The 22,905-nt window shown below is 37.7% G+C and overlaps 1 protein-coding gene across 1 annotated transcript in view; it reads right to left on the reverse strand.

Annotated features, from left to right (window-relative positions):
• XKR4 (XK related 4) overlaps positions 1-22,905 on the reverse strand; it is a 401,124-nt gene that overhangs the window by 133,617 nt on the left and 244,602 nt on the right. Inside the window, exon 2 of the mRNA XM_054580709.1 lies at positions 4,208-4,407. Coding sequence (XP_054436684.1) covers positions 4,208-4,407 — 200 coding nt within the window. The remainder of the gene's footprint in view (positions 1-4,207; positions 4,408-22,905) is intronic.

The following is a 22,905-nucleotide window of genomic DNA, read 5'->3' on the forward strand; positions in this document are numbered from 1 at the left end:
GTATGGAGCAACCTGACAGCAAACAACAATGACACAACCTCCAGCACATGAAAACAAGCTCAGGCAATGCTTTTATGCTTTTTTGTGTTGAAAAGAAACTTATCTTCAGAGTTTCTAAATTCAACCCTCCTCTGATAGATGATCCCACTGACAAAGGAACCAGCTTATAGATTAAATTGGTATGACTTACAAGAACAGAGCTTTCCCCCCTCTAGGAAAAGAAAAATAAATGTAAAAAAACCTGGTCTGATATACATATTTTCATACATCTTTATGGTAAAAGATTCTTGGGGTTTACAGTAAAAACTCAAATTGTGCAATGAATACCAATAATCAGTGGTGTTCAACCTGTACATAATTTTCAAATAGCTCTGAATTAAAATATCTAAAATATTCTTATTCAGCAGATATAGAGTGGTCCTAAGTCTGTGAGTCATTTTCATATATGACTATGTCCAAAATTATTTTTTAAGATAGAAAGAAAATTGCTTTATTTCTTTAACCCAGCTTTATCCATCTACTTCTCTCTGAAGGACACTCTTTGAAAACCAGTAAGAAAATCAAACAAGAAATATTACATTTAAAAATGTATACTTAAAAATTGTATTCTTCTTATGGAACTTGATGTACTCCTAAAATATTGTTAGCTGTGAAAATCTTTTCTCAGCTCTCCTTACTTATTGAATAATTAAATCAGAGACACTCCTAGTGCTGGAGGCTGACAGGTTCAGTGGAGAACTGTTTAAGTATAATTGTTTCTCAGTTTGTACTGTTCCAGGAAGGACAATTTGGTTCCCATTCTGAGACAAGCAATCAGGGAAAGTGGAACCTTGAACATGAACATCCAGTTCTTTTCATGCCCCTGTCACCTTGGACATACTGCTGCTCTTTGCATCTGCAGTTTCCCTAGGAACATCCAACTCTGGCATATGAGAAACACTCAAGGAGGTCCAACTGAACATGCATAGCTAAGATGGCACAGGAGATAAAACAGCACCTAGTATAGCACTCCGTAGTCACGGAGTTTCGAGTTTGCACCTTGTTATGGTTTCCCAATCCAATTTCACATCCCCACCGTAGGTGGGGGAGGGGGTGTAGGAAGGAAAGAGAGATGGAGGGAAGAGTAAAGGAGGAAGAAAGACTGTGCCTGGTAAGCAGAGCTATGAGACAGCACTCCTGTGAGTCTCCGTGCAGAGGATACATATACAGGAAGATGTGGTCCAAGCCCTGTCAGTCTTATTTTTCAAACATTTCAGATCCATCTAAAACCTTTAATTCTATCCAAATTGTGAAAGCAAAGATAGAAAGATAAAAGTCCACCCTCTATAGACAGAAGGTACCCGACCTGGCCTTTTGCATGACCCTGAGAATCTGTAAAATGAGCAAGCTGGACTAAAAGGGTTTCTGAAGTCATTTTTAGTTTTGTGAGTATGTTCTCTGAACATTCACTTTTGGTTTCGTAGACCCAGCCTTCCATAGCTGGCAGAGAAGATGCTGACTCATTTATAAATGATCCACAGGCTTTCCCCAGCAACATAGCATTGCTCAGTGCTGTGCTCCATGTGGTCCAAGAGCGTTCTCCAAGGAACAGCCAGGAAATGCTCTGCAGGACCATGGCATACCACGGAACCTTCACAAAAAGTGTGTGTAAACCACAGCTCAGGGTGCATTTAACAGTCACCTGGCCCTGACAGCCAGGTGTGCATACCCATGCAGTGGAGCCATCATGCAGAAACAAACCTTCCTTGTAAAGGAGCTACCTAGAAAAAAAAATCAGACCTTTACTAGATGCAAGTAGTTGCCAACCTACCAACCCAAATGTTTCCACCTTTTTTTTTTTTATGGCTTTAGTTCATTGCCAATCTCCACCTTTACTTATCATTATTGGAAAATCTCATTCTACACTCTAAGAGTATTTAGCTGTCATGTGCAGAGTGATTTACGAACAAATGCTTTCCCACAAGAAGGCATTGTTGGGCAGGAAGAAACACCTACTTCTATTCTGATTTCTTCATATTCCAAAAACCCCATGTGTTGCCCTGGCTGGTGGCTCATTTGGTTAGAGAGTCATCCTGTGCACCAGAAGGTTACGGGTTTAATCCCCATTTGGGGCTCCCATGGGAGGCAACTGATTGATGTTTCTCTCTCACATTGATGTTTCTCTCCCTCCCTTCCTTTCTCTCTAAAAATCAATTAAAAAGCAAAACTAAGGGTGAGGTGTGGCTCCCAAAGTCCAGAGCAAAGCTGATGCAAATGTGAGCTTTGAACGTACGTTGGGGATAACTAGTGTCAGGAAAGAGCTGCAACTCTGATGCACAGATTTTGATTCCCATGTTGGGTGAATAATCTGATAAAAACTAATGATTACCCATTTTTATTTTTTTTCTATAAATCTTTAAATAAAATTCTCAAACTGAAAAGGTAACCTGATTTTCTTAGATCCTGTCTCACTTTTCCTCGTCTATCTCTGTCATCTTTAGGATAAAAATTCTGTATAATGTTCTAATTCATTTAGAAAACTAGTAGAGACAATCAGTAATTTTGGCCATAGGAAGGTGGTTTGCAACCCTCCACCTTTGGACTTGAACTTCCTTTTTCCTGAGGGTTCTCATTGTGTAACTATACTAAGGAGTGGCCACATGGTTCTGGAGAGAAATACTGGACACTTTGACAGAGATTTTGTTTGATGTTGCCTTTCAAATTGTGTGCTTATTTACAGATCATTTCCTAACGCATACACCTGTCTCTGTGAGTTTACTGGGCATTTAGTTTGTGACCTTTACCTTTGGGAAACTGGGCCCTAGAGAGATTGTCTTGCACAAGCTCTCATAGCAAGAAATGATATAACCAAAGCCAGAGCCTCCCTGTGCAGCTTTCACTGCTGAACATAGTCACCCACAGCTACTTCATAACCCTTGCTCGCTCCCCGCTTTTCTCTTCTGTTTCTGTTCAAACATTCCACTTTCTCTTTCTTCCATTTTGCTTTCTAACATTTGAGAGTCCTATATATCTCTTTGACCCTTTTCTCAAACATCTTAGATCAAAGCTACTTTAACAAGGAGCCAGGCTTGAGCCAGGAATTCATACATAAATGGGTCACTGGCTACCAGGACACCCTCTATCTTTCTTTTCCTATAATATGCCTCCTGCACCCCACCCCCCAGTTAAAACATTCAGCCTAAGCTAATGTGCTCCTTGTTATAAAAGTTTATAAGGACATTGTAGAGATTCCCCAGACCAACCAGATCAAGTCTCAAGGTAGAGCATGGCCCAGAACATGACAGCAACATGTATGTGCATAGCTAAGGTCACAGCAAAGCTCTGCTGAGATTGAAGCAAAACGAGCATGTTAGAATACGTTAATTGTTTAATAGTATCTATTTAGTTACAGGATTGTCAAATTACCTGGAAACTCTTCCTTTAGAAAATGGTTATCTATCCATCATCTACCTACCATTTATTCATCTATCTACCCACTTGTCTCTTGTTTCTAGAAAAGATTTGGGCAGCAGGCCCTAAGGAAACATCAGAGCAAATCTGTTACAAATAAAATAGCCTTACTGATGAGATAATTAAACAACACAGCAAAACATTAGAATATTAATCTTATAATAATATGCATTTTATAAAACTTAGTAGTATTATCAATAACATATTATTAAATATTGAGTTTTTTTCCATGTGACCTTTTTTTAAAAATATTAAGCTATTCCTCTACCATTTTCTTTTAATATCTCTGTTTCTTAAAGTCAAAATAAAATGTTATAAATTACCTTAATATTTGTATATATCATATTATATTATTACATAAATAATATAATATGATATATATATAAATATATGCACATTAATTAGAGAGAAAGCACTATGGCTCCTTTTCAATTTTCTTTATATTATTCTAGCACACAAGCCAGAAAGCCTCAGTTGACTAATGTTATATTGACCAAGTATAAAATCATAAAATTTATTTTTTCTACTCAGAGGCAACTTGAGGTAAAAAAAAAGAATCTTTGTATAAATTAGTCTTGACAAGTGATGGAGAGGAAGAAAATATGCATCATTTACAAATTCAGTGCTAAATGGCAAGATACAACAGGAAGTACCATGGCCTATGTCAACAAAAGGTATTAGAACAGTTTCTTGGATTGTGACAAAAGTAGCCAGTCAGTCTTTCCCCAAATTCAGAAACCGAATTGCAAGCCCTTACCTTGGAGGGCCTGTAAGCTATGAGTCTGTACGATAATGCAGAGCTGCAGGACCAGCTGCGGGGCACTTTCCAGAAAGGTGGCGAGCAAATGCAGCATACTCACATCTGCATACTCATACACCATTTTCCAATAAAATCTCCATCTGTCCTTCTCCCCACTCTGTCGGCTTCGAATACCTAGGTATATTGTGTGGAAATATCTAGAAGGGAAACATGGAGAATAAGAAAGAGATGAGTGACAATTTATCATTTAAACACCAGGGCTATTTTTCTTTTCTGCAAGCCACTCTACGCAAACACACACAAGAAACAATGACTCTAGTGGCTTGTATTAAGGCCCAAAGTTAACTGTTTAAGAGTTCTCTTATTCTTAAATGTTCACTTTGAAAAATTCACTGCAATTTTAGTACTCATTAAAGGCATTCCGTTGAATTGCAATTTGAAGAGTGAGGTGAGATGTGTTAGAAGCTCAGGTGCAGAAGAGATTTGCTACTTTGAAAATCTACACACATACTTTTTTGTCAGTTTCTCTATGTGCTCAATGGTGTTCAGAAGATGGTTTTCTCCCAGGACACGAATCAAGTCTGCAGTACTAGAATGTATGTGCTCATAAACCCTCCTTATGTCTTTTAAAGAACTTATTATTGAAAATTTCAAACATGTGCAAAAGGAGAAAAAACTAGTGTTGAATGCACTATACTCTTCATCCAGATTAAGTAATTACCAATGCATTGCCAAGCATTTTTCATTTATATTTTTACTTCCTGCCACCAGATTATTTTGGAGCAAATCCCAAATATCATCATATTATTTCATCTATAAATATTTTATTAAAATAATTTACAACTTAAATTCAATACTATTACTATACTTATAAATAAGAATAATTTTTAATATTATAAAACACACAGTTTTCTTATTTTCCTGATTATTGGTTTTTTTGAAGATTGTTTGAAATATAATCCAAATAATGCCCACATGTGATGAGCATTTGATATGTATATCTTAAGTTTTTTCTACACCATGAACTCCCCTTCCATTTCTTTTTCATTTCTTGCATATTTTTCATTATCTTGATTTTGATGACTATATTCATGTAGTGTGGTTAACATCTGTTCTTCATGTTTTTTTCAACCAGGTAGTTAGTGTTAACATTTTGATCAGATTCAAGTTTGGCCATTTTTAGCAGGTGATGTTGAGGACTTCCTTGACGAGTACTTTCTTGAGAAGTCACTAATGTTCTCTTTCATGATATCATCATCCACTGATCACCATATCCTAGATCCACTTACTCATTAGGGATTGAAAAACGCTGATATTCTCAGTCTATCACCCTTCTTTTTTATTGGCTAGAATACTTCTGCAGTCCTTATGTCAATATCTTTATAGTATGTTTGGTTGTCAGAAGCTTATTTTCTAGTAGGTCTTTTAAAAAGGTACACAGGGATGATATTCTCTGAGTTCTTGCATATTTATGAGTTCATGGTTATCAATCTTGTCTTGGGTGAAGATAAGGTTTCTTTTGCTCTGCAGACCTTGTAAAGTCTCACAATTTCAGATGGAGATTCGTGCACATTTCCAGAATCTGTGAAAGGACTGGACTTACCTGAAGCAAAGACTCTCAGATCCAAGAGAGAATAAAATACTAGGGATATAACAAGGAAGTGCAAGAGCAGAAAAGCCTGGACAACCTTTCCACTGGATGGTCAGGTTGTATTGCTGTAAAATCTATGCATATGCCATGCAAAACCTAAGATCTGCAATTTATTTATTTGAGTGTATTAAATATGCTACTTCATTGCTTACTAGCAAAAAGCATTTTTATCAGACTTTTCTACAAAAGTCTGATAAAAATCTTATAGTCCTTATTTTTTTAAGCTACTTGCTCTTTTTCCTTGCAAAGAATATTTTGCTTCTTTTAAAGACCTATAGTTTTATGAGAATGTAACTTGATATTGGCTGTTCCATATCCATTTTCTCAGGAATGTGTTATGCCTCTTTATTCTGTAGTTTCAAGTTTCAATGCATAGTTTCAAGTGGTTCTGAATTACAGTATTTAGTAAGTATTTTCTAATCCATTGCTTTGATTTTCTTCTTTGAGGTCTCCTATTTATTTATGTTCTATCTTCTTTATCTTCTATATGAATTAGCTTTTCTGGATCCTTTTCATATAAAATTTTTTCTTCCTTTTTGAGCTCCTAGTTTTCTTTGAACTATGGTGTTTGAATAATGTCACATCCTTCTAGTTGAATTTTCATTTCTGACCTAATTTTTTAAAAGGTTAAAATTCTATATTTATTTATCGTATCTTATGAAATGTTATTTTTTTCCAATCATTTCCTTTCTGATTTTTTCTAATAATGATAATTCTCTTAATTTCTTTCAGCTCATTTTTAAACATTTGGTTTATGATATTTATCTGTTCTCTAAATGTGTTTTTCTGGTATGCTTTTCTTATCTATAGGAAGATCAGTATTTTTCTTATTCTCTTCCTCATAATAATTTCAACGTTTTTCTTCATGGTAAGTTTTAAAAATTAGTTAATTTAATTTTTATGTACTTTTAGGAGGGGAGAGTGGGCTAAGATAACTTTACTAGTTGTCAGAGTTCTTCCTCCATTGTTCTCATGAAGTGATGAAAACAACACTTGTTAACTTTTTGAGATTAGGGGTCTCTATTTGCCTTTCTCTTTCCTCTGTTCCTTCTCTTTCAGTGATTGTTGTTGTCCCTATCCTGATCAATTTGGACTCTATCCTTGCAGATTCTTCTTAATGTGGAGGTTTGTCATGGAAGGCTCTTTGGATGGATGGAAGACTCTTCGGTTGGTAAGGAATGACTCTGCTGCAGTAGCATTAATGTTTATTGTGTTACAGTCCCCTTGGGCTCACTCTTGCTTGGGATCATTGAGAACACCCTTCCAGCCTCCCTTATTCCTCTAATTTGGCCCATTGAACTTTCCAGAGAGTGCCTGTTGGGGATTTGGAGGCTGTCCTAGTTTCAAGGCCTTCCCTCTGCTTCTTCCTGCATAATTGTTGATATCACAGGACTCTTATAAGCTGTCACTCATTTGTTCCTACATAATTATGGGGGTATTTCAGCACTGTGTTTGTTGTAGATATTGTCCATGATTCTTCAGTTTTGCCCTGTTTATTTTAATGGGATAATTTTGGTAGATTAAAAAATTATGCTGCCACTGCCACTATATTTACAAAACAGTAGCACTTTAAAACACAAAACAGATTTACTCATTCCTTTGGGTCTTTGATTGCTGTCTGTCACTTAAAAGACAAAGTGTGCTACAGTGCAGTTTACAGGGACTTTCATGAACAAATTCCTGTGTTCTTGTGTCCAGGGCTGCAGCTTGTTCTGCCCAGAGCACACTGCTGGTGTTTCCTTTCTTATACTTCTGTGCCTTTTCACAAGCTCATTCTTTTCTTGGAATAGCCTCAGAAGAGCCTTTCCTGCTTCTCTGACTGGCAAACTTGTTTTTGAACTGAGAGTTTTTGTTCAGTCATCACCAATAATCATTCACTCTTCCAAGCAGATACCTCTCTATCTGTTTGTATTAGTTTCCTAGGACTGCTTTCACAAAGTGCCACATGTTGGTAGCTTTAATAAGAGAAATTTATTGTCCCCCAGTTCTGAAGGCTAGATGTCTGAAAAGGTGTTGGCAGGGTGGCTTTCTTCTGAGGCTGTGAAGGGGACTCTGTTACATGCCTCTCTCTTAGCTTCTGGTGGTTTGCTGGCAATATTTGGTATTACTTGGATTGTGGATGCATCACCTTAATCTCAGTTTTGATCTTCATATGGTCTTTTCTCCCTCTTTCTCTGTGTCATTCTGTGTCCAACTTTCTCCTTTCTATAAACCCAGAGTCAAAATGGATTAAAATCCCCCACCCTAGGATCTCATCTTAACTTAATGATCTGCAAAGACCCTATTCTGTTTCCAAGTAAGGTCACAGGCACAGGTACAGAGCATTAAGACTTCAACATTTTCAGGGGGACACATTTTAACTTATAATACTCTTCCTTTAACCCCCATGTATGTGTAGGTCTCTTGGAATTCTTTCCTTTGGACTCCCTGAAAGAACAAGATTTCCACTGGCAGCACAACCCTCACCTGAAATCCAAACTTGTACGTCCATCTGCTTACCCATATATCCTCATGCTTTCCAGATTTCCCACAGGTATATGAAAACAAACATATTCAGAAAACATTATTACTGTCTTTCTAAATTTGTCCCATCTATTATACTGATAATCCACCTCACCATTCATTTAGTCATGTAAGCTACAAGCCTAGGGGGTATCCTAGGTTCTTATCCCTCCCTTACCGATCACATTTGATAAAAGATTACATCCTGAAACTTTCATAGTTTTAATATGTTTTCCTTTCTCTTTCTAAAGTCTGATTCTTTGGGTTTCTGTTTTGGTCCTGTAACCTACTACTGCAGTCTGACCTTAGGCTTAACATATTTCTGCCTTAGCATTTTCTTCTATGCAGAGGGAAGTTAACTGTACTGATTGCATAGGTTGATCTGAGAATTAATAACATAAAAATGAACAACTTAGCATGGAGCCTGGTAAATAGCAGGCAGTCAATAAAAATTAGTTTCAACTACTAATCAACTCTGAACCCTTTAATGGGCTCGTCTCATGATTTCTAGCTTCATAAATTGAATCCAATCTCTCTCATCTTAAAATGCTCAGTGACTTCCCAGTGCCAAGATGTGCGTAAACTCAAACAATGCAAATCTAGATCTTTACTGCTTTTAATTTATTCTTTCTAACCTAGCCTTTGGCTTCTATAACTTGTACATGCCTCACGTCCCTATAATATTAAAGTACTTGCTGCTCCTTGGCTGTGAATTCATACCTCATAATTTTGTTCCTGCAGTTCTCTTGCCCAGAGTGAGCACCTTTCCACACCCTTTATCACCCTGGAATTTCTACCATTTTATGACTCAATTATCACCTCTCCCTCATCCTCTACCTAGGTACAACTGCCATTCCATTCTCTGTGCCCAAACTATCTTTATTTGGATTTTGACCAGGGTGAAATAACATTATTTTTGTATTCATTCATTTGTGTGTTCATCTCACATTTTAGAATATAAACATTTGGAGAGAAAAGAAATGTCATTTGTCTTTGTATCCCCAAGTCCAGCTCAGTTTCTGATGATGAATAGGCATTCAATTAACTTATGTTTTGTTCACTTAATAAACATATTAAGCACATGTAATATTTGCAATTCTGTATTGTTTTCTGAGGGAAATAAGAAGTCCCTGGAGAGTTTTGAGCAGAGAAATGAGGAATCTGATTTGCATTTTAACAAAATTATTTATTGTGTGGAATACAGAGGGCAGTGGGGCAAGGAAAGAGCAGAGGCATTGTCTGGAAGACTATTGCAATGTTCTGGGTGAGAGGAGATGGTGGCCTTGATTAAGCTGCCAGTAGTATTGGTGGTGAGAAATTGTCATAGTTGGATATATTGTGAAGAGACTGTTGACAGCCTTTGCATGTTGAGTGAAAAAATTAATGAATTAATGCTTAACTTCCTTGTGATTATCACAGGAACTTTAAATTCAGGATTCCCACGGCATTACAAAGAGATTAGCCTTTCACAAATGCCTCCTGAACTATATTATTCCTAGTTTTCACCTACTAAGAGATTGTGCGTGTCCTCACCTCTGCTGCCAAAGGCTGAAAAGCAACAAACTGTACTCCCAGGTCTGTGGCCCACAGGGGCTTGAAACATTTGTTTTGGTAGCACCAGGAGATCATAGCTAACCTGATGCTGGTGATAGGTTCCTTACCAAGGAATAATACAACAAATATCTGGCATCAAAATTTTCACATAGTAAGACACAAAATCAAGTCTTCCAATAATGCACCTATAGAGTTCAAACACCTATAAACCAAGGGTGGCAAGAAAAGCTATTTCCAGGTTCTGAATGAGTTTTTGTTTATTTTAATTGTGATAAAATACACACATAGGATAATATTTACCATCTTTAACATCTTAAGTGTGTCATTCAGTAGTCTTAAGTGAGGCAGGATAGCAAGTAGCTAGGAAAATTTCTTGGCAAGTGGAATAGGGCAGCTAAGACAGAGAGCTGAACAAACTGGCTGAGCAATTTACAGCCAAATACAGAAGTTCATCTCCCTACAAATAATATTCAAGCCTCAGTTGTATTTCAGCTACATGCCCAGAAAATTAGCAAAACCAGGTGCTGATGTTAGGACCAGCTGCAATCACTCAGGAATCCCTTGCCCAGCACTGACTGATCAGTGGAGACCTCCACCCTGAAAGAGCACACCTGGACAGCTGATGACTATTCTGCTGGAACCCTTCCCTGAGTCCTCTCCTAAGATTCCTATATGAGAGCTACAAAAGCCTCAAGACAAAGGACCCATGGTGCCTGTTCCCCCTCTGGGGAGCAGCTGTGCCATTCCCTTTTCTCTCTTCTTCTCTCTTTCCTTCCCTGACAGGCACACATTTCTTAAACTCTAAGGGACCCTGAGACTTATGATTAAGGGTGCAATGGGCAGCTTGTCCCAGGCTGATCCTCTGAACCTGTCCCCAACGCTCCCTTTTCTCTGACTTCCCAGTGAGCTAAGGCAGCCCAGTGTAAGTTTTCCTATTGCTTCTCTTATGCTAAGCCCTTCCACTTTAATAAACATACCCTCATCGTCACCTGGACATCTGTTGTGAAATCTTTCCTACATGAAGTCAAGAACCCACACACTTCCAGCTGACGCTAGGCAGACCCACTTAGGGCCAGGCTCCCTGTCTGGTAACATTAAGAACATTCACATTGTTGTGCAACAATCACTACCATCCATTGTTAGGACTCTTTTCATCTTGCAAAATGAAACTCTGTTCCATTAAACAATTCCACACTCTCCTCTTCTCCCAACCCTTGGCAACCATCCTTCCATTTCCTGTCTCTGAATTTGATGATTCTAAGTGTAAGTGGAATCATACAGTTTTTATTTTTTGTGACTTTTTTTTTAAAACTTAGAATAATGTCTTCAAGTTTCATCCATGTTGTATGTTGGAATTTCATTCTGAATTCATTCATTCCTGGAGTTTCAAAATGGCTGAATCTTTGTTTAGTAGGAAACTGCTCATCTGGGATATGAACACTGGTTCCTATGGTTCAGAGACTCAGTATGAATGCTTTTAGAGCAAAGCATGGAGAAAGAAAACTCCATGGAGTTCTGTAGAGCATAGCAACTCCTTAATAAGTCCTGCTGGCAAAAATTGAAATAGGAAAATATTCACCAATAAAAATCCATCCACTAGGTAGGAAGCCCCACCACTCGGAAGCAGGGGGCAGGAGTGGTATGTGTGGAGTGCCAGGCTTGTGTCCTGGTCAAACTTTTGTTCTTTTAAAATAAATATAAGCCAAGAACATGTACAAATAATTGTCTACAAATAAGCTACAAGGATATACAGTGCAGCTTTATTTATAATATAAAAAATGGTTAAAACCCAAATGTTCAACAATAGGGTATTAAAAAAAATTATAGTACATTAATTGAGTATATGTTGTTAAGGTAAAAGACATGTTAAAACAGCATATGCACAGTATCCAATGAATACTGTTAAACATATATGTGTGTGCATGTGTGTATGAGTACAGAATAAAGACTGGAAAGTTTAGGAATAAAATATGAAAATGATTATCTTTGAGAAAAATTATAAATTATTGATTTGTTATTTTTGAAATTCATCAACAATGCTGTAATGTTGGGAAACACCCCGTCTGTTTTCAGGAACTGTAGCCTCGCCAGCAGGGGAGAGGACCCCAATGCTAGAGCTAATCAAGGAGGCCTTGGGAAAACAGGCCACTGAGGAGACAAAACCTGTCCCCCTGGCTCCCTCACATCACCCTGCTTGGCCCTGGAGGATGGCTGATTAGTCAATGATGGGTAAGACCCCCTCTATGGAAGGGGCAACCTAAGACAGGCATAGCCACAATGGGCATCAGGGAAAAAAACTTGGGGGACATGAAGAAAGGGCGAAAAGACCCTCACCCCTCAGCTTTGATATGGCCGGGGTCCTAATTCTATCTGAAAGAAGTCTCTTTATTTCCTGGATGCTCTGCCCTTTCCCCGACGTGGCTCAGGTTTGAAACAATACTGGAGACAGCCCTAAACTAGATCTAGCGGTTCTCTGGGGGAAATCAGGCCTAGAAGTAAATTTGTTTTTCCCTCAAAAGCTATGGTAATCAGCTCATGCTGGGAAGGAAATTTACATTATTCACAGACTCTACACTAAACCCTTTGGTGCTCTTATGTTTATGCTCTCATGTTTACTTGTCTCCTCTCGGACCCATGTAAATCAGTGTGTTCCTGCCATTTGTTTTCTTCAAAACATCATCAATTCTCTGTGAATATTAACATACTGATGTAATGAGATCACCTGTACGTTCCTATTACCTAGCCCCACTGATAACCCTTTCAATAAAAGCCTTTGGAAAAAGGAGCTTGGGCTGCCTTCTCCACAAGAGAGAAGAGCCATATCCCCTCTCCTGACAGACAGAGAAGTGTTTGGAATGATTTATTATTTCCCCCCATCTGTGATAACCCTGGGTCAGACTCTGCAGGATTCAGGGTCCACGCTCCTTCCCTCCGCTGGCCCCCGGACAGGGACCCTCAGATCCAGAGGCTGGCGTCCCTCCCACACTCTAATGAACTTTCATATAAAGTTTAAGTGCTGATGTAGCTTTAATATTTTAAATCTTTTGAGATATATTGCAAACTTGCTCTTTAAAAAGACTACGCCAATTGGTAATATATGAATGTTCTTATTTTCTTAAATCATTCTGTATTATCATTAAAAAAATCTTTGTCAATTTTATGAGTGAAAATAACATTTCAATTTGTGACTCATTCTTACTGAGGTTTTACATTTGTTCATTTCTATCGGCAACTATTTATTATTTTGTGATTTTCTTGGAAGTTTTCAATTTTAATGTTAATATTTAAGGTCCTGATTTTCAAACTATACAGGCCACAGTAACCAAATCATTGGCAAGTCCCAACAGCATATCTGATACTATAATTTTGTGGCCTACATTCAGGAAGTGCTGACACTTGCAGGGACTTAAGGATGAGTGGTCTAGGTTGTATGGCTGAGAAATAGCAACTGGAACAAATTCCCTAACATTCAGATGCCAAGTATTGTATTGCAGTCTTTTATTACATTTGTCCAGCTCAAATTATACTGGAAATACATACATACATATAATCCTCTGCTAAAAAGATGAAATAATTAAAAATAAGATGAGATTAGGTACATATTAAGTAGTCAATAAATGTTAGATGTCATTACAAATAAGTTGTTTTAATATTTTTAAGAGTAAAATGGGGAAAACCAATGATACCCTAAACTTTGGATTTTCTTTTCAGCTGTTTTGGACCCAAGTCAACTTGAGACTCAAAGATATATGAGAGCCACCTTATCTCAGAGAACTCAAAGTCTATGAAATTATCTATCATCTGTCTATCTATCTATCTATCTATCTATCTATCTATCTATCTATCTATCTACCTACCTATCGTCATCATCTATCCATTCACCCAAACATCCATCTATTTCTGCTATCCTTCCAAAAAGGAACCAAATAAAACAAAATAAAATTACTCACTGTTTGCAGAAAATTTCCTGATAATCACCAATGATAGTATTCATTATTACATGTTAATATTCCAAATGTTTTTGGAAAAGCATGAGAGTGAGAATCAGCTTGGTAACCAACCCTAAAAGCCAGTGCTTTTTGTGATAAAACCTTGAGATAAAGAAACCTTACTGGATATGAAAGGTGCTGTCTCTGAATGGCCTTTACATTTTATTCTGATAAAAGAAGCTAAATCATTCCAAGGGAGAGACAAAAACAAGAGGATATGAAGGAAGCAAAGTGACACAACTCTTTGATCTGATTAACACTTTGCTTTTTTATTTCTTAAGACTTTATTTATTTACTTTTGTGGGGGGTGAGGGAGAGAGAAAGAATGGAAGAAAAACATGAATCAGTTGCCTCTCAGTGCTTCTCATATGTCTATGTGCACCACTGGGGACTGAACCCACAACCCAGAAATCACACTTGCTTTGCAGGACGATATGCCAACCAGCTGAGCCACACCAGTCAAGGCAACACTCTGATTTTCTGTTCCTTGAGTCATAGCATACTCTAATTCTTTCTGTATATTGATGAGTTCTCAAAAGCTGCTCCATGAGCACAGGTCAGCTCTGATGGGGAGAAAGTTTCTGAAATTGGTTCTACCATAGCACCTATCCTTTGCTTCTGTTTCATTCCCTGAGGGCCACACAGAGAAAATTTAATCCATCTTTTCCACACAGTCTTTCAAATAAAAGAAGACAACTCAGAGTTCCCAGAGATTTCTTTTTTCCTCCCCTTCCTGCAGAAAGTCCTAGTGTCCTGAGCTTCTCAGTCATTCCTAACCCTTAAGTCCCCTGAACACCCTGGTCACTCTGAGAGCATGATTCAATTTCTCCTTCACAGCATTTGGAATTTTAATTACTTCCAAATAAGTATGGATTTATGTTATATTTTCCCCTCACTGTTAGCCAAGGCTTTTCTCTCCTATAATTGTCCTGGATCACATTTATTGCAGGTCAACATTTCCATGCTGCTTTGCCAGTTTCAACCTATGTATGTAAAATTGGTTTGTATATTTCCTTTGGGTTCCATTACTTTCATTAATTTGATGAATAATATTTAAAAACATGATTCTGAGACAGAGATAAAAGGCTGTTTTTGTTTTCCCATCATTGAGTTATAGCACAGAGCAATGGCAGCAGAGGAGGTAAAGGGTGAGACCAAAGCTACTGCTCTATGTTTAATGCCAGCAAGTCACTGAACATCAGAATTGTCTTCTCGCTTGAAGAAAGTTGACCAGACAGTTGAAGTCTTAGAATAATTTCATCTGACTACTTAAAAATTCTAAACTTACCCAATGCGTGTGTGTATGTATATATACATACATGCACACACTATATATATAGTGTTACACACACACACACACATACACACATACACACTTCTCTTGGCCTGAAATATTTTTTGCACAGGAAGGGGAAGAAAACAGAAATCTAGAAATCTCTGGGAACTCTGAGTTGTCTTCTGATCATCTGCCCTCTTTTCTTCAAGGCCACTTATATTTGTGGTTTAAAACTTTACTAATAAATCTCAGTTCAGAAGAATTTCCTTGCTACCCACCAACCAAACATCATTTCCCATGCCTGGCTTTGTGCATTACCTGCAATACTGCAGGTCTCTCACTGTGTTGGGATTATTTGCTTATACAATGGCTTCCATTCTGGGCCCTCTCAGGCTGAAGTGTGCCCACTCATCATTGGAGCTGCACCACTTAGCTATACTATTTTTTGTTCATGCAGGAATTCACCAAATATGTGTTAAATTAAAATGGGGGAAAAACCCTCAAATTATATTCCTTCAATTTTTTTCATGAGGTCAATAAATAGCCTACATGATATCAAATCTGTTTCCAGCTGGAAGCACACAGTCGTTTATGCTCTTTAACTAAATTAGCACCATTACGAGATATCAGGATAGTTTTCTATTTTCTCTAAATCAGCAGTAATGAACATCAGGAGTGTTATGCCCTGCACATAACTTCGTCATGAGAAAATGTCAGCTTTGGTTTTTCTCAAGTTTCTGCTATGGAAAACGGTCACAATAAAGAGACTTTACAATCACAATTGGCTTTTTTCCATCTTGTCAGTATACAGATTATTTATGACATTTTGATCATATTATTTTAAATTTTCATCTGCTGCTAGAAGGGAGAGTTGAAATAGAAGAGAATCAATGAGTATGACCATAAACATGTACATGTCATGCATGTTTTCATTCATTCCTTGTAACATGGTAAGAAAAATGTGCCCCAGGTCAGTGGGGGATGAAAACATAAATTTGTTTTTCAATATCACATATTTTCCTCTTTGCCATTGCTACCTCCTGTGCAGGTGGTATCGACACCTGCTTGCCAGTTGTAAAGCAAGCCCCCGAGAGAAGTCCTCAGGTCTCCAGCTTTTGTTCAACATTTGACAACTGTCATGCAATTCCACACTGTGCTTACACAGAGCATATGGCAAGAGGTTTGATTTCAGGGAGATCTGATTTCCTAATAATTTACTTCTCAAAACAGGATACTTTTGTCCATGTTGACAAAGAGCCCAAACAGCTCTTAACTAACTAGCAAAGGCACCAGTTCTAGAAACAACCCATCCATAGAGAAAGCAAAAGACTGATAATATTTGTCATTCAATTTTAACAAGTGGGGAAGGATGTTGGATTGTTGAAAGAAGCTAGACTGGCATTCTACTATGTTTTTTATCTAATCAACTGCATGTGGGGTTGAGAAATAAATACTGAGGAATAAACCCATGAGTCCCTTTTCTATAGAAGCTTAGAAGAACATGAATAAGGGTTGTGTTCCACTAAAAAGTAGTGGTATTCCTGAAACAGAAGCAAAAATGTCAAGTTTAATCTTTTATAGAGGGTTTTTCTTTGTTGTTGTTGTTTACCTTTTAAATAGCTACAAAGCCAAGAGTCTTGGAGTTACTTCCTATATTAAGCACCCTTAGGCGTTGAGTTTCAAAAAGAGAAGGCACCTTAAAAGTGAGATATGAGTATATTTTGTAAGGAATTGCAATCTCCTTGGTGAGGACTGACAATGATGAGCTTAATGTGAGGCCTTGGGTCTGGAACTGAACACCGGGAGACAAACAGGCCCCCTCACCAGCTGAAATTGAAGATCACTTGGAATCATAATAGTGGCAGAAGAAACTTGAGAGGCTCTGAATTCTACCCTTGGTCATAGGCAGATGCATGGTAACATTAGGCTCTGTTATTTGCTCTTCCATTAAGGACCCTCACTTTGACTGCCTTTGCACATTCACTTAATTGACCTGACAAATCTGACAAATGCTTCCTCTGTGCTCTGTCCAACCCACCAGTGAAGTCTGGAAACAGAATGCTTGTCAGAGATACAGAGCTCCAGTCACCAAGAAGGGGACAGCTTGGTCCATGTGACACTACAAGTTAACTTTTGAATGGTTCCTGGCAGTAATCTATTAGATATAGAGACAGAAACTTCCTGGTTGTAAGCTACCCCCCTTGTCTAATCTATGTCCCTCACATCACATTCTGACCTCGCATCTACTAGGATTTTGGAGGAGAGGAAGATGGCTTTTAGCCTGTCTCTGGAAAAATGACCTTTTGTATGCTTGAAGACAAAAGCCAAGCAATCTAGTTTCCTTGGCATTTGTGTTATTATTACCTCCCTGGAAAATATTTTCTCTCCTCTGATTCTTACACTTAGCTTCCGAGCCAAGTTTCCCTATCCGATGGTACAGATAACCCTCCTTCCCTCACAGGCTGCTGAAATGAGAAGATGAGTTTCACAGACATGTCTGCATCATGATAGGAATGTTGATTTGCACCAAGGTTATTGATATTTCAGATTCATCTATAATGCTATCTTTTTTACCCTGATAACTAAAGGTGGTTTTATGTCTTTCACTCTTCTCATTTTCTTTAGGTATTTTATTCTAAGGAGTCTTTTTATCATGTTGGATTTAATCTTTACCTGATCTTCCAGTGAGGCCGTTGAAGAAGATCACCAATCTATTGAGAAACAAAGCACTTTCTAAATGTTCTGAGTATTGAAGGAATCCAGGCTGGGGTTTGAGTGGGTAGTGAATGTCAGGGATGGGGGAATCTCACTAAGGTTTTTCTTCTTAGGAGTCTACTTTGCTGTGTTGACAGAAGACTAGTATTTCAAGAGGGCATAGGTGACTGAGGAAGGTCATAGTAATGAAAAGCCTCAGGTCTTTTTAAATATTCTGACAGATGTCAAGGAGAATTCATAAAAGCCATATTTACAGTAAAAAATTTAGCATAATTATAATATACCCATAATTATACAGAGTACCATTTAAGAAGGAAAAAAATTTCAAAGCTTTGCCATCAAGGATGAAGTATGCCCTGAGTGTGAGAGAGCAGTGATTTAAATACACAGCTCTCATTAGTGCTAATGGGGCACGTTCCTGATAAAAACCCACTCTGAAATGCCAATGTGTTCCTCCTTCCCCTCTGAGGTAAACACATTCAGAAGCCATTTGCCATCCTTACTGCATGACTGATTCATTTTCTGCTTTCTTATTATTTATTGTCTTGGAAAGCATGTTAATGGAAGATATAGTTTTTCTTACATGATGAAAGGTCACAAACTTTGTCAACATAATCTCATTCTAGCAATTTCTTGATTCTGAAATTTCTTCAGAACTATTATTGAAGATGTATACACAAACACCTACGTAGCTCCCCACCATGCTGCACACACAAACAGCCACACATGGCCCAATGCCTAAACACACACACAAAATCAGTCCAATGATTTTATGAAGATTTAAATTTCATTTAAATTCTCAATTCCTTTTTATCAATATTTTCCAGGTGCAAAGAGCAACCTGAACTAAAGTCACAGCCTCCTGAATTACCAACTTCACACCTAAACATAATATGGCAAAAGAAATCAACTTAGGAGGAAAATTCCAAACATTCAGTATATCAAGTATTATATAGCTAGTGTGTGTTTTATCTAAAATTTAATGTGAGATGATCTTTACATTATTTGTAGGCAAATATGATGTGCAAAACTCATGTTTCAGACAGCCCATATTTATAATAAATACTTCAGTCCTTAACTAATATTTAATCAAGTATTAACTACTGAAATATCAATAGCTGAATTGGAAATCATTAACAACTATGAGAATATTATGCACATATATTCGAATTATTTAATTATTTATACTATCAGAAAAAATTCGCAGAGTAAATTAGAAGAGTTTTAATTTTAAGAGTTTTAAGGAAACGATATTAATAAACAGTGGTCTCAGCAAGCTGCATGTTCTTTTGTTGCCTAGCTACAAACAAAGCTTTACACTCTATTTGTATATAACATTCATGGTTCTTATAAAGTAACAAAATTGTATTGTTTGTCATCTTAAGAAGTCCTTGATTGGATGTGTTAAGCAACAACACCTTGTTTTAACATCAGGTTTCTGCTGTCTCCATTTATGTTGAATAACACAGTGAAAATGACTAAACATTCTAGCCTATACTACTATGGTGAAAAATTTTCCTAGTGACAATTGTTTTAAAATTAGGTTCTATCTCCCATTTATCATCTGAAGGGGGAAAATGTGTGTGTGCATAGGGGGGAAGAATGAATTGGGTGACCTTATATTTGACACAAACATTAGGGGGTCACAGGTACGAAGACACCCTAGGCTGCTCCTCCCTCAGGGAAGATCAGAGAGAGCTGTCACCCTGCACTGCAGGGCTGCCTCTTCATACAGCCCGACTTTCCACTGTCACAGCAGCCTGGGTGTGCCACTTCTCACCAAGAAGCCCCAGGGAGCTCCCAAATCAATGACCATGTTTGCTCTATGCCTCTCATATGCATGTTATGAATATTTGCGATAAGGAAAAGAAGACAGGAGAATGTATTCAGGAGCTCCTAAGAAATCCTTGAATGGGACAAGAACCTGAACACCTTTTCCTCATTTACCATACTTTTATTTTTTCCCCCCAAGGACAACACTGCCTCTAAAACTAATGAGGCTTTGGTTTTCTATGCATATATTTGACCCGGGAGCTGGATTTCTGTCACCTCTATCTCCTGCTCAGATAATTAGAATAAATTTGGGTCCTCAGAGAAAAATAGTACTCTAGTAGCTACATATTATGGTTTATAAATGGCATTATATAACCAGAGATATTGAAATAAAGAACAAACTGACATTAACCAGAGGGGAGGGGGAAGGATGATAACATGGGAAAGATGGGGAAGGGCTGTCAAGGAACATGGATAAAGGACCCATGGCCAAAGCCAAAGGGGGATAGGATCGAGGGTGGGAAGGGGGATAGGCATGGAGGGGGGAGTAGGGTGGGGAAAATGGAAATAACTGTGCTTGAACAACAATAAAAAAACCTTTAAAAAATAAATAAATAGCATTCCAAGCTTACACAAAGTAAAGTCATACTTAGTTAGCATTTTGTATTTGAGGAGGCCTCTTCTTTATTGATTTTTATTCTTCTGTGAAAATAAAATTTATGGTATATTTATTTTTGGTTTGTTTAATTTTCATATATAAGTCTCATGAAGACACTTATTACATGTAGGTACTCTTCATGTATTTCCTCAAGAGTAGGAAATAATAGAGGTTTTTTTAGCCACAAAATAATTTACCCTGTAACACAGTGTGGCAAGGGTCTCTTGGACAACTTCATAAGTTCAGCTGAAACAGGTAAGAAAATTATTGAACTTCAAAGGAAAAGTTTTTATTTACTCTTAACACCTTATAGCAACTGGCACCTAGCATTTAAAGATAAGGAGGGAAAAAAGCATTTTTTTCCCCAAATATTCTTTTCTTGAGAGTTCTAATACACTAATATTTTTATAGTGAAATGTGTGTTAAAATGGAGAATGGCTTGGAGCAAATATAGCCATTACTCCTATTTGACATAGTATTGATATTATATCACTTAAATTCAAGCCTTTAAATAATTAAGAGACCACTGGTAAAAATTATTAACCATATTTAAAAAAACAGGTTAATAGAATATTTGTTCTTATTACTTAGGAGACTGTGATTGTGATTGAATCAGAATCTTTATCCTAAGCCTTGTTTGACTGATTTTATGATAAAGGAGGAAAGATCCAAGTGTGTGTGTGTGCATGTGTATGTGTTGTGTAGTGCTTTATTATTTTTAAAAGACAAGATATTGCCTTGCAACTTTTAATCCTTAACTTTAATAGACTTATGGACATTTATAGTTTTAAAAGTTAACTGAAATATCCATAGGCTGGGGCATCTGACCCTTCACATCTATTCGTTGGCCAAGTGGAGAGAGAGGGAGGAAGGTACAGGGAGGTGGTCCTTGGGCACCTCATTAGCTCATGGTGTGCTGTGTTTCTGGGTGGCTCTAAGTCCTGTCTGAATTATCCACAAGTAAATATATGTTACAGAGTCCATGTTCACCAGCTCCATTGAATGGTTACAGTTGATCCGGTCTAAATGCAATCATTCTGCATTCCCTTTAAGACACTTTATCACTGTTCAGATTACTGTCTTATTATAAAGTTACTATTTATTTATTCATTTATCCATTCTAGGAGAAGAAGAAATTCAAGTTGTGTTGCTCCAGAATCTAGGCAAAATTAGGCAACATAAAATACAGTGCTGTGGAAAGATGGGGAACAAAAGAACTGGAAGTCTAGACGGAATGGATCCAGAGTATTTGAGTGCCTCTGAGTAGGAGAGCTTTGTCATGAGCAGCAGTTCCCCATCCCTTTGCATCATGAGCTTGGCAGGCTTCACTGTTACGGAGGTCATCAATGGCGCAACTGTATAGAAAGACTCTGAGATGACCACTGTAAAACCTGCTTCAAGCATACAATGGTGTAAAGTTTTTCATTGTCTCATACCAAGCACCTAATTTCTGAGAATGGATTGCTGAAGGGCTCCCCGGGCCAGAGTTCTGTCAGTTCGGCAGTAGGAAAGGACACTAGCTTTCTGTGTTGTAGCTAGTATGTGTCCTACAGCTATCTTGTTCCCCCGGTGGTAATATGGGGTAACTCATGGAGAAGAGTCCAAGAAAGGAGGAAGACCTTTCTTTATCATTATAAATGTAATTATTTTGTTATCTTATTTGTTCAACAATCTGCGTTCTCAACTGCTTTAATACCTGAGGGAGAATTCTCATACTACAGTTGGCTGTAAGAATCTGGCAAATGGGATGTGCAAAAATAACGTGCTAAATGTGGCAGGGGGCTGACGCATCATCCAAACAGTCTAACCTCACATAGAGTTCTGTTCACGAAGACCACTCAAAGCTTCTGTGACCACCTACCAAGCTGGTAACTATAGAGATTGTTCCCTAGGAACTGTGCTTACAAACAAAAATTCATGTTTCCAAAGGAAAGTCCCCTTCACCTAATATGTTGAATTCCTTTACTCATTCATTAATTTATTCATTCATTCAACAAGTGTTTATTGAGCACTTATTTGGAGATAGACACTCTTCTCAACTCTGGAGATACAGCAGGAAATGAAATATGTACTTACATTCTAGTGGAAGAAGACAGGCAATCAGCAAGATAAACAAATACAAGATAAAATATCTAAACTCATGCTAAATGACAAGGGAAAGAAGTGCAGAAGGAAGATAAAAAATGTGTGGCGCTTGTCAATTTAGACATACAGCCAAAGAAATTCACTGGATAGGTGAAACCTGGGTCAAATTCAAAAGGAGGGAGAGAAAGAAGCCCTCTTTGCTTAAAATCTGAGGAAGAACATTCTAGACAGAAAGAATAGGAGGTACAAGATGCTGAGGTGGATGTGTGCCAAGTCAGTTCCAGGAGCATTGGGTAGAGGGTTCTGAGGAAGGAGGTAGTAGTAGGAAATAACATCAGAGAGGAAATTGGAGGGTCTGATCATGAAGGGCCTGGTGGGCATTGTGTGTACTGTACAAGTGAGAGAGGAAGTGATTTGAGGGTTTGGATAGGTGAGAAACATCATGTGGTTAACATTTCATGAGGACCCTCTGACAGCTGTGCTGAGTATAGG

Source organism: Pteronotus mesoamericanus, unplaced genomic scaffold, assembly GCF_021234165.1.
Source record: "Pteronotus mesoamericanus isolate MK-2021 breed Mesoamerican mustached bat unplaced genomic scaffold, CSHL_Meso_final contig_601, whole genome shotgun sequence".
Classification (NCBI taxonomy): Eukaryota; Metazoa; Chordata; class Mammalia; order Chiroptera; family Mormoopidae; genus Pteronotus; species Pteronotus mesoamericanus.